The sequence below is a fragment of the Pan paniscus genome, chromosome 2, assembly GCF_029289425.2.
Source record: "Pan paniscus chromosome 2, NHGRI_mPanPan1-v2.0_pri, whole genome shotgun sequence".
In the NCBI taxonomy this organism is placed as follows: domain Eukaryota; kingdom Metazoa; phylum Chordata; class Mammalia; order Primates; family Hominidae; genus Pan; species Pan paniscus.
Window position 1 is genome coordinate 111,458,385 of NC_085926.1, and position 15,564 is coordinate 111,473,948.

General features: G+C 39.5%; 1 protein-coding gene across 10 annotated transcripts in view; it reads right to left on the reverse strand.

Annotated features, from left to right (window-relative positions):
- The window catches only part of SPICE1 (spindle and centriole associated protein 1), a 77,739-nt gene that overhangs the window by 17,316 nt on the left and 44,859 nt on the right, over positions 1–15,564 (reverse strand). For all 10 annotated transcript variants that reach the window (XM_055110282.2, XM_055110281.2, XM_055110283.2 and 7 more), the window contains 4 exons: positions 7,067–7,206; positions 6,730–6,867; positions 6,107–6,372; positions 3,617–3,748 (listed from right to left, as the gene is read on the reverse strand). In XM_055110282.2, the coding sequence (XP_054966257.1) occupies positions 3,617–3,748; positions 6,107–6,372; positions 6,730–6,867; positions 7,067–7,206 (676 nt within the window). The remainder of the gene's footprint in view (positions 1–3,616; positions 3,749–6,106; positions 6,373–6,729; positions 6,868–7,066; positions 7,207–15,564) is intronic.

Sequence of the window (15,564 nt, forward strand, 5' to 3'; positions counted from 1 at the left end):
TCAGTCCAAAACTTTGGAATTACCCTTGACTCTTTTCCAATATCCTCTACTTCACTCCACATCCAATAAATTAGCAGACTGCATTGGTCAGCCTTCAAAATATATTCATAACTTGATCACTTTTCACACCCTCTCCCACTTCCACCCTAGACCAAGCTGCCATGTCTCACCTGAACTATTCCAATAACTCCTCATGTAATATTCTGCTTTTTGGCCACCTACTCTAGTCCCATACTGTTCCCAAACTGTTTGCTGAGGCACCTCAGGGCACTAAAGTGAACTTACAGGGGCACCGGGGAAAATTTAAATCTTCAAGGGAAATAGTGATGCCTGCCATCTATCAGACACTGGTGAACTATTAGCTCAGGACAGTTCACAGTTTCAATGTCAGATTCCATTACATTCCTTTTGAGGATGTCAAATCTTCTCATGGCTGGGTTTTCAGCAGTTGCTAGGTTAAAAAAACAAGTTCTGGAGGAAAATCAGTGTGGAACAGGAAATAAGAATGATTGTGTCCCACATGATTCCAAGCTTTGAGAAGTGGTACAGTGCTCAAAAGGTACATATAACCCATTAGTAAATAATTGTAGTTATTTAAGAGAAAGTATTACTTTTTCTCAAACAGCCCCTCAGTTGTTAGGACATAGTTGTTTGGACTCAACAACTTAGTAAGTAGAACTGTTTTTGGCCTAGTAGAACTGTTTTGTTATAAGACACTAAGGGCATGCGACTCAAGAAAGGGCACCAATCTCTGATCTAGTTTCAACACAGCCCAGAGTGATCCTCTTAAACCCAAGACAAATCACGTCTCTTCTCTTTAGTGGTTTCCCATCTCACTCAGCATAAAAGCCCATATCTTTAACCATCATGCAAGGCACTATGTAATTGGGCTTACCTGATCTTGTCTCCTGCCTCTCTCTCTTCCTCTTCCTCATACTCTACTCTTGCCACACTGATCTCCTTGATGACTCTAAGCTCACCAGTCACACTCCCACCGCAAGACCTTCGCACTTGCTTTTCCTCTGCCCAGACTGCTCTTCTCTCAGCTACCCACATGCTCACTCCTCGCCTCTTCCAGGTCTTGGCTCAAATGTCACTTCCTCAGACAGGCATGGCCCATCTCATTTGTAACTGCATCCTACCCCATCCTATGCATTTCCTGTGCCTTTATGTGCTTTATTTTTCTTCAAAGTACATATCACCATCTAACTTACTATACTTCAACTTTTTGTTTTTAGGATTTATTTAGAATGTAAGCTCCATGAGGGCAAAGTTTTCTATATTTTGTTCACTATTCTATTTCCTGTACCTAGAACAGTACCAGGCCCACAGCAGGTATTCAACAAAGATTTGTTAAGTAAATTAGTACATTTTAAAACTGCACGTCTTCCCAGGAGAATTAAACATATGTTCTGCAAAAATATGTATATGAATGTTCATAGCAGCATTATTCATAACAGACAAAATGTAAAAATAACCCAAATGTTCATTAACTAATGAAAGGATAAATAAAATATGGTATATCCATACAATGGAATATTATTGGGCAATACAAAGGAATGAAGTACTGATACATGCTAAACATAAATTAACCTTAAACATTATACTAAGTGAAAGAAAAGCACATATTACATTATTCCATTTCTATGTAATATCTATATTAGGCAAATTCACAAACACAAAAAGTAGATTAGTGACTGCCAGGAGCTGGCGAGAAGAGAGAATGAAGAGTGACTTCTAAAGGGTACAGGATGGCCTGGCGCGGTGGCTCATGCCTGTAATCCCAACACTTTGGGAGGCCAAGTCAGGCAGATCACGAGGTCAGGAGATCGAGACCATCCTGGCTAACACGGTGAAACCCCGTCTCTGCTAAAAATACAAAAAATTAGCCAGGCGTGGTGGCAGGCGCCTGTAGTCCCAGCTACTCAGGAGGCTAAGACAGGAGAATGGCGTGAACACGGGAGGCAGAGCTTGCAGTGAGCTGAGATCATGCCACTGCACTCCAGCCTGGGGGACAGAGTGGGACTCCATCTCAGAAAAAAAGAAAAAGGGTACAGGATTTCTCTCTGGAGTGAGGAAAATGTTCTGGATTTAGATAACAGTGCTGGCATACAACTTCAAACATACTAAAAACACTGATTTGTACATTTTAAAAGGGTGGAGGACTTAATGGTATGTGAACTATATTATCAAATTTGTGTGTGGTTTCGGTTTTTTGTTGTTTTTTTTTTTTTTTTTTAGAGACAGGGTCTCACTCTGTCACCTAGGGTGGAGTGTAATGGCAAAATCATAGCTCACTGCAGCCTCAAACTCCTAGGCTCAAGTGATCCTCCTGCCTCAGCCTCCCAAGCAGCTAGGACTACAGGCATATGCTACCATGCCCAGCTAATATTTTTATTTTTTGTAGAGACAGGTCTCACTCTGTTACCCAGGCTGATCTCAAACTCCTGGCCTCAAGTGATCTTCCCACCTTGGCACCCAAAATGTTGGGATTAAAGGTGTGAGCCACTGCGCCTGGCCCTATATTATCAATTTTAAAAAATTATACATCTACATCTAATGTCCATTAACACAAACATAATTTATCTTCTAACTATTACTTGTCTAGTCTCTTCTGGCTGATAAATAAAAGTAATAATAACCATCATATGAGAACAAAAAAGATGAATAAAATAGACTGTGTACACTCAAGAAGCATACAGTCTCAGTAACAAGTACACATATAAGTATAAAACAATTTGATAAATGCAATAATACCAATATCCAGACAGTATCAGAAGTGCACAAAGAAGCAAGGTGCAGTGGCTCATGCCTGTAATCCCAGCACTTTCGAGGGCCAAGGCGGGCGAATAGCTTGAGCCCTGGAGTTCGAGACCAGCCTGGGCAACATGGTGAAACCCCATCTCTACAAAACATAAAAAGTTAGCTGAGTATGGTGGTGCGCACCTGTAGTCCCAGCGACTTGGGAGGCTAAGGTGGGAGGATCACTTGAGCCCAGGAGGTCCAGGCTGCAATGAACTCATGCCACTGCACTCCATCCTGGGTGACAGAGTGAGACACCATCTCAAAAAAAAAAAAAGTTCACAAAGGAAGAATGCTCAATGCAGCATGGAAGCAATAGGTTTTCCAGAAGAGAATGGTGTAAGTCTTTTAAAAAAGAAAAGGAGCAATTACTCAAGCAGCAAAGAGGACTTTATGTAACAACTATGAAGATACTGTGAACAACTGTAAATGGCATCTGATGTAATTGCAAAAGGACTCCTCAAAGGCTATCTTCTGCTGTTTTGAAATTAAAAGTGGCTATCATAACACTCATTTCACATTTTGGATTAACTACTGTAACACTTGTAGTTATAATTTAAATGTAGACTCTGTCTTCCCACTAAATAGTAAGTCTCTTGAAGACAGGAAGACAGTCCATATACTACTTCCAAGTTTCTACTATAGTACTTCCATGTAATAAATGTTCAATAATACCTGCCACTGATGATAAAAATGACTGATAAGTAATCACATCAATACAGTTAAACCAAAAGCAACTCTAAGAGAATCCAGTACATGTTTAAAGATGTTTTATACCACTGAACACATAAAAATTGGGATCTCATCTGAGTACCTGTGTAGCAGCGTTTTCTTCTCTAAGACGAAGAATTTCAGCTGTCAGAGCATCAATGAGCTCTCGATGATCACCTAATACTTGTTCCAGTTGTTGCCTTGTCTCTACTTCTTTACGTAGCTGGATCTCACTCTACAAAAAAATATCAAATAAACTTCCACCAATAGCATCACATGTTGAAAACTAAAAGTTTGCACTCAAAGCTGGCAAAGAAGATATTTACAAAGAAGCAAATATTATGTGACAGTAATGATGAAGAGTTTTATTAAAAGGTTTATTATATTTAATTAAAGAAAATGTGCTTCTTTATCCTCTTCCCTTCTTTAAATAGAATAAAATGAACTAAATGCTATATAAAATTAAGTAACTACATTTTTTGTAAAAAGAAAGTAGAGGGATATACATATACATATTATTTGAATATACACTGACCATCTCTAGAAAGATACACTGGTATCTGGAATGATAGTTGGCTATAAATAAGCAAACATGCTAGCTAGAAGTTAGTCATGAGAGTTAGTACAATCTGCTGTTATCTTTGAATTTCATAATATGTGACTATATCGCCAATTCAAAAATTAAGCTTGTTAAAATATAATTTAAAGTAAATGACTACAACTTTAAATGGTTTAACTTTGTAAAACAAGTGATTAGCTTAAAAGTACACGCTTCTGGTCGGGCGTGGTGGCTCACGCCTGTAATCCCAGCACTTTGGGAGGCCAAGGCAGGCAGATTATAAGGTCAAGAGATCGAGACCATCCTGGCCAACATGGTGAATGAAACCCCGTCTCTACTAAAAATACAAAAATTAACTGGGCGTGGTGGTGCACGCCTGTAGTCCCAGATACTCAAGAGGCTGAGGCAGGAGAATCTCTTGAACCCAGGAGGCAGAGGTTGCAGTGAGCCAAGATCATGCCACTGCACTCCAGCCTAGCAACAGAGCGAGACTCTGTCTCAAAAAAAAAAAAAAAAAAAGTACATGCTTCTAAGCCTGCAATACTCTCCAAGAGCCAAAAGTATACTCCTGAAGATTCCTGAGTTAAGGGTGAAAGAATGTTAAGGTTTTAATAGGTCTGACAATACAATGAATCTGTCATTAAAAAGTTAACTTTAGGGTCAGGTGCAGAGGCTCACGCCTATAATACCAACACCTTGGGAAGCCAAGGTGGGCAGATCGCTTTGAACTCAGGATTTCGAGACCAGCCTGGGCAACATAGTGAAACTCTGTCTCTACAAAAAAAATACAAAAATTAGCTGGGTGTGGTGGCATGCACCTGTGGTCCCAGCTACTTGGGAGGCTGAGGCTGGAAAACCACTTAAACCCGGGAGGTGGAGGTTGCAGTGAGCCGAGATCATGCCACTACTGCACCCTAGCCTGGGCAACAGAATGAGACCCTGTCTCAAAAAAAAAGCAATTCAATTTTAGGAAGACGGCTCTAGAGAAACTAAAACATCTGTATTAAGGTGGTAAATCTATCTTATTAAATAATAAAGTTTCCTTAAACATTTTTGTCATATTTGTATAACAGGCTTAAGTACGTAACAGTTTAAATAGATTTTCAAAGATGAAACACATAGCTAACTCTAATTCTGTGGCATTCTGTGGATGATTATTTGAAATCAAATTAAACAAACAATTCTTTTTTTATTTTTTTTTTTTTGAGACAGTGTCTTGCTCTGCTGCCCAGGCTGGAGTGCAGTGGCACGATCTCAGCTCACTGCAACCTCCACCTCCCTGGTGAAAGTAATTCTCCTGCCTCAGCCTCCCCAGAAGCTGGGATTACAGGCACCCGCCACCATGCCCGACTAATTTTTGTATTTTTAGTAGAGACAGGGTTTTACCACGTTGAGGCCAGGCTGGTCTTAAACTCCTGACCTCAGGCAATCTGCCCGCCTCGGCCTTCCAAAGGGCTGGGATTATAGGTTATAGGCGTGAGCCACCGCGCCCAGCCAAACAAAGAATTCTTGCTTATTTTATAAATTATTTTTACAACAATAAAACATCTCCCACTTAGACATTGAAGCCATATGTGAGTTACCAGACATACAGGGAACATGAAGAATTCTCCCACATATCAAGTCTACCGATTATAGGCAATGCCACTCTCCAAACTGAATGTGGGAGTAGGAAGCAGAGAATAGCAATAGAATGCAGACACAGTTAACAGTTCTATTTAATCTACAACTGTCAAACAGTAATATTTAATATTAGCACAAGATATAATTATATTAATGGCAGATTTACCCTACTAATTATAATTTGCTAAAGCTCTTATTAAAATTAAAATCACTTATCTGAGCATGTATCAACTAACGGCAGAAAAGACTTAAAGGATAAGCCTTTACTGCAGATAATCTAAAACTGAGGTATTTTAAACGAAGCTATTCAAATTTGACTGTACTTTATTTGGAGGTTGCAATAAATGGAAAGGAAAAAAAACTCATGCATTTCTGCCTGAAAAGAAGACTCTACTAACCTAATGTTCTTACCTCTTTAAGGTACCGAACCAGGCGACAGAGGGAGCTCACCAGCGACAAAGTGAAGCCTGTAAGACCCTGACTGCTCTGCAGACCCTTGACCTCGCGACCTGTCCACCACTCATATTCTTCCATTTCATGTTCCACTTCATGTATCATGTGTTTGAGGACATCCAGGTTGGAATTAGTCCTATTTGGTAAGTCTGCAGAGGTTGTGCTACCTGATAACATGTTTTTCTTCGGCTTGGAAAGAGCATGCAAATTCGGTTTTCTTTTCACTGATAATGAGAGAAGTCATTCTATTTTAAGACCAGGAAAAATTATGACTAGAAAACTACTAGAAAAATCTTTTGACTATTGTTCACAATTTATAAAAGGCTTTTATAGACGATATCACCATTTCTCTCATAAAAATTAAACAGTTTAAACCAGATTTACACTAGCTATAATGAATGCACTAGAACCACTGTTCCAGAGTTACATGTGGTAGGAGACATTTCTTAGCTACCATTCAATAAACTTTCAGTTGGAACCATGTGGATGAGATTAAGGGAGAAAAACATTGACTAAGAGATTAAGACAGCTGTATCAAGTTACATTTTTAATATTCATCTTTGTAAATTAAGGGACTGAACCTTTATTTAACAGCTGTTTTTGCTTCCTTGAGTTCAGCACGTGTCCCACAACATAGCTTGAGTCTGGAGTCTCAGTAGATTCTTCAGGCTGAAGCCTGGTTTGGAGTCTCTTGACAGCATTGGTAGCATTCAGAGCAGCTAAAAGGAAGAACATTTCCAAAAGTATCTCAAGTGAACAAACTTCTTAAGAAAGTATTTCAATTGACAGATCCATCAGTATTTTAGTCAATTAGGCAAAGGCAGTCAAAATTCAAATAACATTCCTTTAAAAATTACTGCATTCAAGAATGAACCTAATAAAGCAGGCACCTAGAAATAATGCAAAAGGGAAACAAACCTCTTTGCTCCCCTGATGAAAGAGCAGATGATGGCGTTCCTGGAGGAGTTATTTGTGACTCGGTTGCTATTTTCTGCTGAATGTCAGTCCACAACTTACTAATTAACTCAGAATTCTCTTCTGTTAGTTGTTGGAGAAACCTATAAATTACAGGACAATAAGCTACATGAGAATTATAATATAAATTAATATAATATAAATATAAATTAAATGATAGCAGGCATTTAATTTATATTTATATTATCTATATTATAATTTATGTTTATATAATTATAAGTTTAATTTTATATATAAATATGCATATAAATTTAATTATAATTTATAATTATATAATTGTTATATATAATTATATAATTATATATAATTATATAATTAATTATAATAATTATATAATTACACATAATTATAAAATATATTCTATATTACATGTAATTTAATTTATAATTTAATTATATAAATTAAATTATATTTATATCTAATTTATATGTATATTATATTAATTTATATAAAAAATAGGTGCTATCATTTAAACTGTTCAAATAGTTACATGTTTGATTTGAAGGAGCTTTTAGTAATTCATAGTCAAAGAAAAAACACTATTCACTATAACTGATAAGACAGGTAGATAGCAAAAATGCCTATCACCTTAGTGTTAGAAAGAATCATTCCATCTGCCTCCCAGTTTCCTACCTACCTTGGTCCCTAACATAGGTATGTTTGCCCTTTCTGCAGTTTTGTGGTATGGCTCCATCCTCCTCTCTCTTTCTCTAGAGTAAAGTAATTAAGCATATATGGCTCAGCCCCTTTTGGTTTCTCTGTCCTACAAAGGAGCCTGTCCACAGAGCAGCCAGTCTCTGCTCATCAATGAAGTAAATTGACCACAGCATACTCTGTCCCTGTGTGTCAGGGAGGGGCTAGATAGAGTGAGAAGAGGTGCTGCAGTTTAGGGGTTAGTAATTACAAGCACATTGGTTACAGACCTAAGCGTTATGCTGTAAACACTTTTATCACTGATAAGGTTGATATTTTAATTTTCAACTGTCTGATTCATTTGTCTGTTTCTCAAAGTGCTAAAGTTACAGCCTACCTTCTTCTGGAGGCTTAGTATAAAAGCAAGAACAAAGAGATAAATGGTGGGAAAAACTTTAAGCAAGAGGAACCAGGACTTGATGTTTTGAGAAGTTTTCAGCCTGTCCAAATTGCAAAAGATTAGTAAAGTCGCTGTTAGGAAAGCATACTCTGGAGAGAAGGGCAAGAGTGTGGCTGAATAACCTTTTGCTAGTTCTGAAGAGATAAAGCATGTGATTCATGGATCCTCCAAATGATGTCAGAAGACGCTAACAATAAAGATGGGATTTTCCAGGAAAGATCTGTCTATGGAGTAGATGACCATGACATATGCAAGACACAAGATCTTTTGAGAATGTTATACCAACAGAAATACTGCTAGCTTGAATTGAAAGACACAAAGACAGGATGAAATGAAGGAAGGGTGCTAGACTCAAAAAATTCTACAGACTACCTTTCTCAGCCTCTGGTAACCATCATTCTACTCTCTATCTTCCTAAGTTCAACTGTTTTAATTTTTAGCTCCCAGAAGTAAGTGAGAACATGTGGCCAGAGCTGCAGATCCATAGGCACAGAGGCCAAAGCCAGAGCCACAGGCACAGAGGGAAGGGCCATGGATCCAGAAGGGTAAAGACTCAAGTCACAGAGCATTAAGTCCTAATAGTATTTGCTCTAATGAATTTCAAAGTTGCTTGGAACTGCTGATCCCTTTCTTCCTTGATTTTCCCTCGTAAAATGGAAATGTCTATAACTTTCATCCTATGTCTGTCCCATCATGGTATTTTGAAAGCAGACAACTTGTCTTCTAGTTTCACAGGACCACAAATGGAGAATTTTGCACCAGGATGGATTCTATCCAGTCCTCCCATAACTGATTTAGATGATGAGATTTGGGACTTTTGAGCTAATGAGATTTAGATGAGATTTTGAACTTGAAATGAAGCTGAAAATTGAAGGATATTGGGATGGATCTTTGGGGCCCACTGGAGGGACCATGGTAGGCTAAATAATAATGCCTGAAGATATTCCATGTCCTAAACCCTGGAGCCTGTCACTATTACCTTACATGGCAAAAAAGGGGTGGGGGAAGCCTCTTCAGATACAATTTAGAATCTTGAGATGGGGAGATTATCTTGAGTAGGCCCTAAATGCAATCACATATTTTTTTAAAAAAATTTTTCGTATTTCATGTATATTCTTATAAGAAACAGACAGAGGAAGATCTTTGACACCCACACAGAGGAGATGATGTGAAGACAAGAGGCAGAGATTGGTGTGCTGCAGCCACAATTTCAGAAGCTAGAAGAAGCAAGGAGCAAATTCTCTTCCAGAGCAGCTTCTCCTCTGGAGGGAGTGTGGCCCTACTGATATCTTGACGTTGGCCTAGTGAAACTGATTTTGGATTTCTGGCCCCCAGAACTGGGAAGAAATCGAGTTCTGTTGTTTTAAGCCACCAAACTTGTGGGATATTTAATATACTTAATTGTAGCTATAAGACAAAAACAAAAACGGGATACGCATGGAAGCATAGTATGTAAATACTTCATGTTCTGTCAAAGCAAAATATATAACTAAAAATGGGAAGGATGGAGAGAAAATAATGGAAAGAATAGGAACATAGAAAAGCTCACTTATTAAAACAAAAAAAAAAATTTGTTTTTTCGGGAAGGGCAGCCAAGGTGGCCGAATAGGAACAGCTCCGGTCTATAGCTCCCAGCGTGAGCGACGCAGAAGATGGGTGATTTCTGCATTTCCATCTGAGGTACTGGGTTCATCTCACGAGGGAGTGCCAGACGGTGAGCACAGGACAGTGGGTGCAGTGCACCGTGCGCGAGCCGAAGCAGGGCGAGGCATTGCCTCACTCGGGAACCGGAAGGTGTCAGGGAGTTCCCTTTCCTAGTCAAAGAAAGGGGTGACAGACGGCACCTGGAAAATTGGGTCACACCCACCCTAATACTGCACTTTTCCGACGGGCTTAAAAAACCAGGAGATTATATCCGGCACCTGGCTCGGAGGGTCTTACGCCCATGGAGTCTCACTGATTGCTAGCACAGCAGTCTGAGATCAAACTGCAAGTCGGCAGTGAGGCTGGGGGAGGGGCACCCGCCATTGCCCAGGCTTGCTTAGGTAAACAAAGCAGCCGGGAAGTTCCAACTGGGTGGAGCCCACCACAGCTCAAGGAGGCCTGCCTGCCTCTGTAGGCTCCACCTCTGGGGGCAGGGCACAGACAAACAAAAAGATAGCAGTAACCTCTACAGACTTAAATGTCCCTGTCTGACAGCTTTGAAGAGAGCAGTGGTTCTCCCAGCATGCAGCTGGAGATCTGAGAACGGGCAGATTGCCTCCTCAAGTGGGTCCCTGACCCCTGACCCCTGAGCAGCCTAACTAGGAGGCAACCCCCAGTAGGGGCAGACTGACACCTCACACGGCCGGGTATTCCTCTGAGACAAAAATTCCAGAGGAACGATCAGACAGCAGCATTCGCGGTTCACGAAAATCCGCTGTTCTGCAGCCACCGCTGCTGATACCCAGGCAAACAGGGTCTGCAGTGGACCTCTAGCAAACTCCAACAGACCTGCAGCTGAGGGTCCTGTCTGTTAGAAGGAAAACTAACAAACAGAAAGGACATCCACATCAAAAACCCATCTCTACATCACCAAAAGCAAAGACCAAAAGTAGCTAAAACCACAAAGATGGGGAAGAAACAGAGCAGAAAAACTGGAAACTCTAAAAAGCAGAGCACCTCTCCTCCTCCAAAGGAACGCAGTTCCTCACTACCAACGGAACAAAGCTGGAAAGAAAATGACTTTGACGAGTTGAGAGAAGAAAGCTTCAGACAATCAAACTACTCCGAGCTACAGGAGGAAATTCAAACCAAAGGCAAAGAAGTTAAAAACTTTGAAAAAAATTTAGATGAATGTATAACTAGAATAACCAATACAGAGAAGTGCTTAAAGGAGCTGATGGAGCTGAAAACCAAGGCTCGAGAACTACATCAAGAATGCAGAAGCCTCAGGAGCTAATGCGATCAACTGGAAGAAAGGGTATCAGCGATGGAAGATGAAATGAATGAAATGAAGTGAGAAGGGAAGTTTACAGAAAAAAGAATAAAAAGAAATGAACAAAGCCTCCAAGAAATATGGGACTATGTGAAAAGACCAAATCTACATCTGATTGGTGTACCTGAAAGTGACGGGGAGAATGGAACCAAGTTGGAAAACACTCTGCAGGATATTATCCAGGAGAACTTCCCCAATCTAGCAAGGCAGGCCAACATTCAGATTCAGGAAATACAGAGAACACCACAAAGATACTCCTCGAGAAGAGCAACACCAAGACACACAATTGTCAGATTCACCAAAGTGGAAATGAAAGAAAAAATGTTAAGGGCAGCCAGAGAGAAAGGTCGAGTTACCGACAAAGGGAAGACCATCAGACTAACAGCGGATCTCTCGGCAGAAACTCTACAAGCCAGAAGAGAGTGGGGGCCAATATTCAACATTCTTAAAGAAAAGAATTTTCAACCCAGAATTTCATATCCAGCCAAACTAAGCTTCATAAGTGAAGGCGAAATAAAATACTTTACAGACAAGCAAATGCTGAGAGATTTTGTCACCACCAGGCCTGCCCTAAAAGAGCTCCTGAAGGAAGCACTAAACATGGAAAGGAACAACCGGTACCAGCCACTGCAAAATCATGCCAAATTGTAAAGACCATCGAGGCTAGGAAGAAACTGCATCAACTAACGAGCAAAATAATCAGCTAACATCATAATGACAGGATCAAATTCACACTTAACAATATTAACTTTAAATGTAAATGGACTAAATGCTCCAATTAAAAGGCACAGACTGGCAAATTGGATAAAGAGTCAAGACCCATCAGTGTGCTGTAATCAGGAAACCCATCTCACGTGGAGAGACACACATAGGCTCAAACTAAAAGGATGGAGGAAGATCTACCAAGCAAATGGAAAACAAAAAAAGGCAGGGGTTGCAATCCTAGTCTCTGATAAAACAGACTTTAAACCAACAAAGATCAAAAGAGACAAAGAAGGCCATTACATAATGGTAAAGGGATCAATTCAACAAGAAGAGCTAACTATCCTAAATATATATGCACCCAATACAGGAGCACCCAGATTCATAAAGCAAGTTCTGAGTGACCTACAAAGAGACTTAGACTCCCACACATTAATAATGGGAGACTTTAACACCCCACTGTCAACATTAGACAGATCAATGAGACAGAAAGTCAACAAGGATACCCAGGAATTGAACTCAGCTCTGCACCAAGCAGACTTAATAGACATCTACAGAACTCTCCACCCCAAATCAACAAAATATACATTTTTTTCAGCACCACACTACACCTATTCCAAAATTGACCACATAGTTGGAAGTAAAGCTCTTCTCAGCAAATGTAAAAGAACAGAAATTATAACAAACTGTCTCTCAGACCACAGTGCAATCAAACTAGAACTCAGGATTAAGAAACTCACTCAAAACCGCTCAACTACATGGAAACTGAACAACCTGCTCCTGAATGACTACTGGGTACATAACTAAATGAAGGCAGAAATAAAGATGTTCTTTGAAACCAACGAGAACAAAGACACAACATACCAGAATCTCTGGGACACACTCAAAGCAGTGTGTAGAGGGAAATTTATAGCACTAAATGCCCACAAGAGAAAGCAGGAAAGATCCAAAATTGACACCCTAACATCACAATTAAAAGAACTAGAAAAGCAAACACATTCAAAAGCTAGCAGAAGGCAAGAAATAACTAAAATCAGAGCAGAACCGAAGGAAATAGAGACACAAAAAAACCCTTCAAAAAAGTAATGAATCCAGGAGCTGGCTTTTTGAAAGGATCAACAAAATTGATAGACCGCTAGCAAGATTAATAAAGAAGAAAAGAAAGAAGAATCAAATAGATGCAATAAAAAATGATAAAGGGGATATCACCACTGATCCCACAGAAATACAAACTACCATCAGAGAATACTACAAACACCTCTACGCAAATAAACTAGAAAATCTAGAAGAAATGGATAAATTCCTCAACACATACATCCTCCCAAGACTAAACCAGGAAGAAGTTGAATCTCTGAATAGACCAATAACAGGCTCTGAAATAGTGGCAATAATCAATAGCTTACCAATCAAAAAGAGTCAAGGACCAGATGGATTCACAGCCGAATTCTACCAGAGGTACAAGGAGGAACTGGTACCATTCCTTCTGAAACTATTCCAATCAATAGAAAAAGAGGGAATCCTCCCTAACTCATTTTATGAGGCCAGCATCATCCTGATACCAAAGCCTGGCAGAGACACAACAAAAAAAGAGAATTTTAGACCAATATCCTTGATGAACATTGATGCAAAAATCCTCAATAAAATACTGGCAAACCGAATCCAGCAGCACATCAAAAAGTTTATCCACCATGATCAAGTGGGCTTCATCCCTGGGATGCAAGGCTGGTTCAATATACGCAAATCAATAAATGTAATCCAGCATATAAACAGAACCAAAGACAAAAACCACATAATTATCTCAATAGATGCAGAAAAGCGCCTTTGACAAAATTCAACAATGCTTCATGCTAAAAACTCTCAATAAATTAGGTATCGATGGGATGTATCTCAAAATAATAAGAGCTGTCTATGACAAACCCACAGCCAATATCATATTGAATGGGCAAAAACTGGAAGCATTCCCTTTGAAAACTGGCACAAGACAGGGATGCCCTCTCTCACCACTCCTATTCAACATAGTGTTGGAAGTTCTGGCCAGGGCAATTAGGCAGGAGAAGGAAATAAAGGGTATTCAATTAGGAAAAGAGGAAGTCAAATTGTCCCTGTTTGCAGATGACATGATTGTATATCTAGAAAACCCCGTCGTCTCAGCCCAAAATCTCCTTAAGCTGATAAGCAACTTCAGCAAAGTCTCAGGATACAAAATCAATGTACAAAAATCACAAGCATTCTTATACACCAATAACAGACAAACAGAGAGCCAAATCATGAGTGAACTCCCATTCACAATTGCTTCAAAGAGAATAAAATACTTAGGAATCCAACTTACAAGGGACGTGAAGGACCTCTTCAAGGAGAACTACAAACCACTGCTCAATGAAATAAAAGAGGATACAAACAAATGGAAGAACATTCCATGCTCATGGGTAGGAAGAATCAATATCGTGAACATGGCCATACTGCCCAAGGTAATTTATAGATTCAATGCCATCCCCATCAAGCTACCAATGACTTTCTTCACAGAATTGGAAAAAACTACTTTAAAGTTCATATGGAACCAAAAAAGAGCCTGCATCACCAAGTCAATCCTAAGCCAAAAGAACAAAGCTGGAAGCATCATGCTACCTGACTTCAAACTACACTACAAGGCTACAGTAACCAAAACAGCATGGTACTGGTACCAAAACAGAGATATAGATCAATGGAACAGAACAGAGCCCTCAGAAATAACGCCGCATATCTACAACTATCTGATCTTTGACAAACTTGAGAAAAACAAGCAATGGGGAAAGGATTCCCTATTTAATAAATGGTGCTGGGAAAACTGGCTAGCCATATGGAGAAAGCTGAAACTGGATCCCTTCCTTACACCTTATACAAAAATTAATTCAAGATGGATTAAAGACTTAAATGTTAGACCTAAAACCATAAAAACCCTAGAAGAAAACCTAGGCATTACCATTCAGAACATAGGCATGGGCAAGGACTTCATGTCTAAAACACCAAAAGCAATGGCAACAAAGCCAAAATTGACAAATGGGATCTAATTAAACTAAAGAGCTTCTGCACAGCAAAAGGAACTACCATCAGAGTGAACAGGCAACCTACAAAATGGGAGAAAATTTTCGCAACCTACTCATCTGACAAAGGGCTAATATCCAGAATCTACAAAGAACTCAAACAAATTTACAAGAAAAAAACAAACAACCCCATTAAAAAGTGGGCAAAGGACATGAACAGACACTTCTCAAAAGAAGACATTTATGCAGCCAAAAAAACACATGAAAAAATGCTCACCATCACTGGCCATCAGAGAAATGCAAATCAAAACCACAATGAGATATCATCTCACACCAGTTAGAATGGCAATCATTAAAAAGTCAGGAAACAACAGGTGCTGGAGAGGATGTGGAGAAGTAGGAACACTTTTACACTGTTGGTGGGACTGTAAACTAGTTCAACCATTGTGGAACTCAGTGTGGCGATTCCTCAGGGATCTAGAACTAGAAATACCATTTGACCCAGCCATCCCATTACTGGGTATATACCCAGAGGACTTTAAATCATGCTGCTATAAAGACACATGCACACGTATGTTTATTGCGGCACTATTCACAATAGCAAAGACTTGGAACCAACCCAAATGTCCAACAAGGATAGACTGGATTA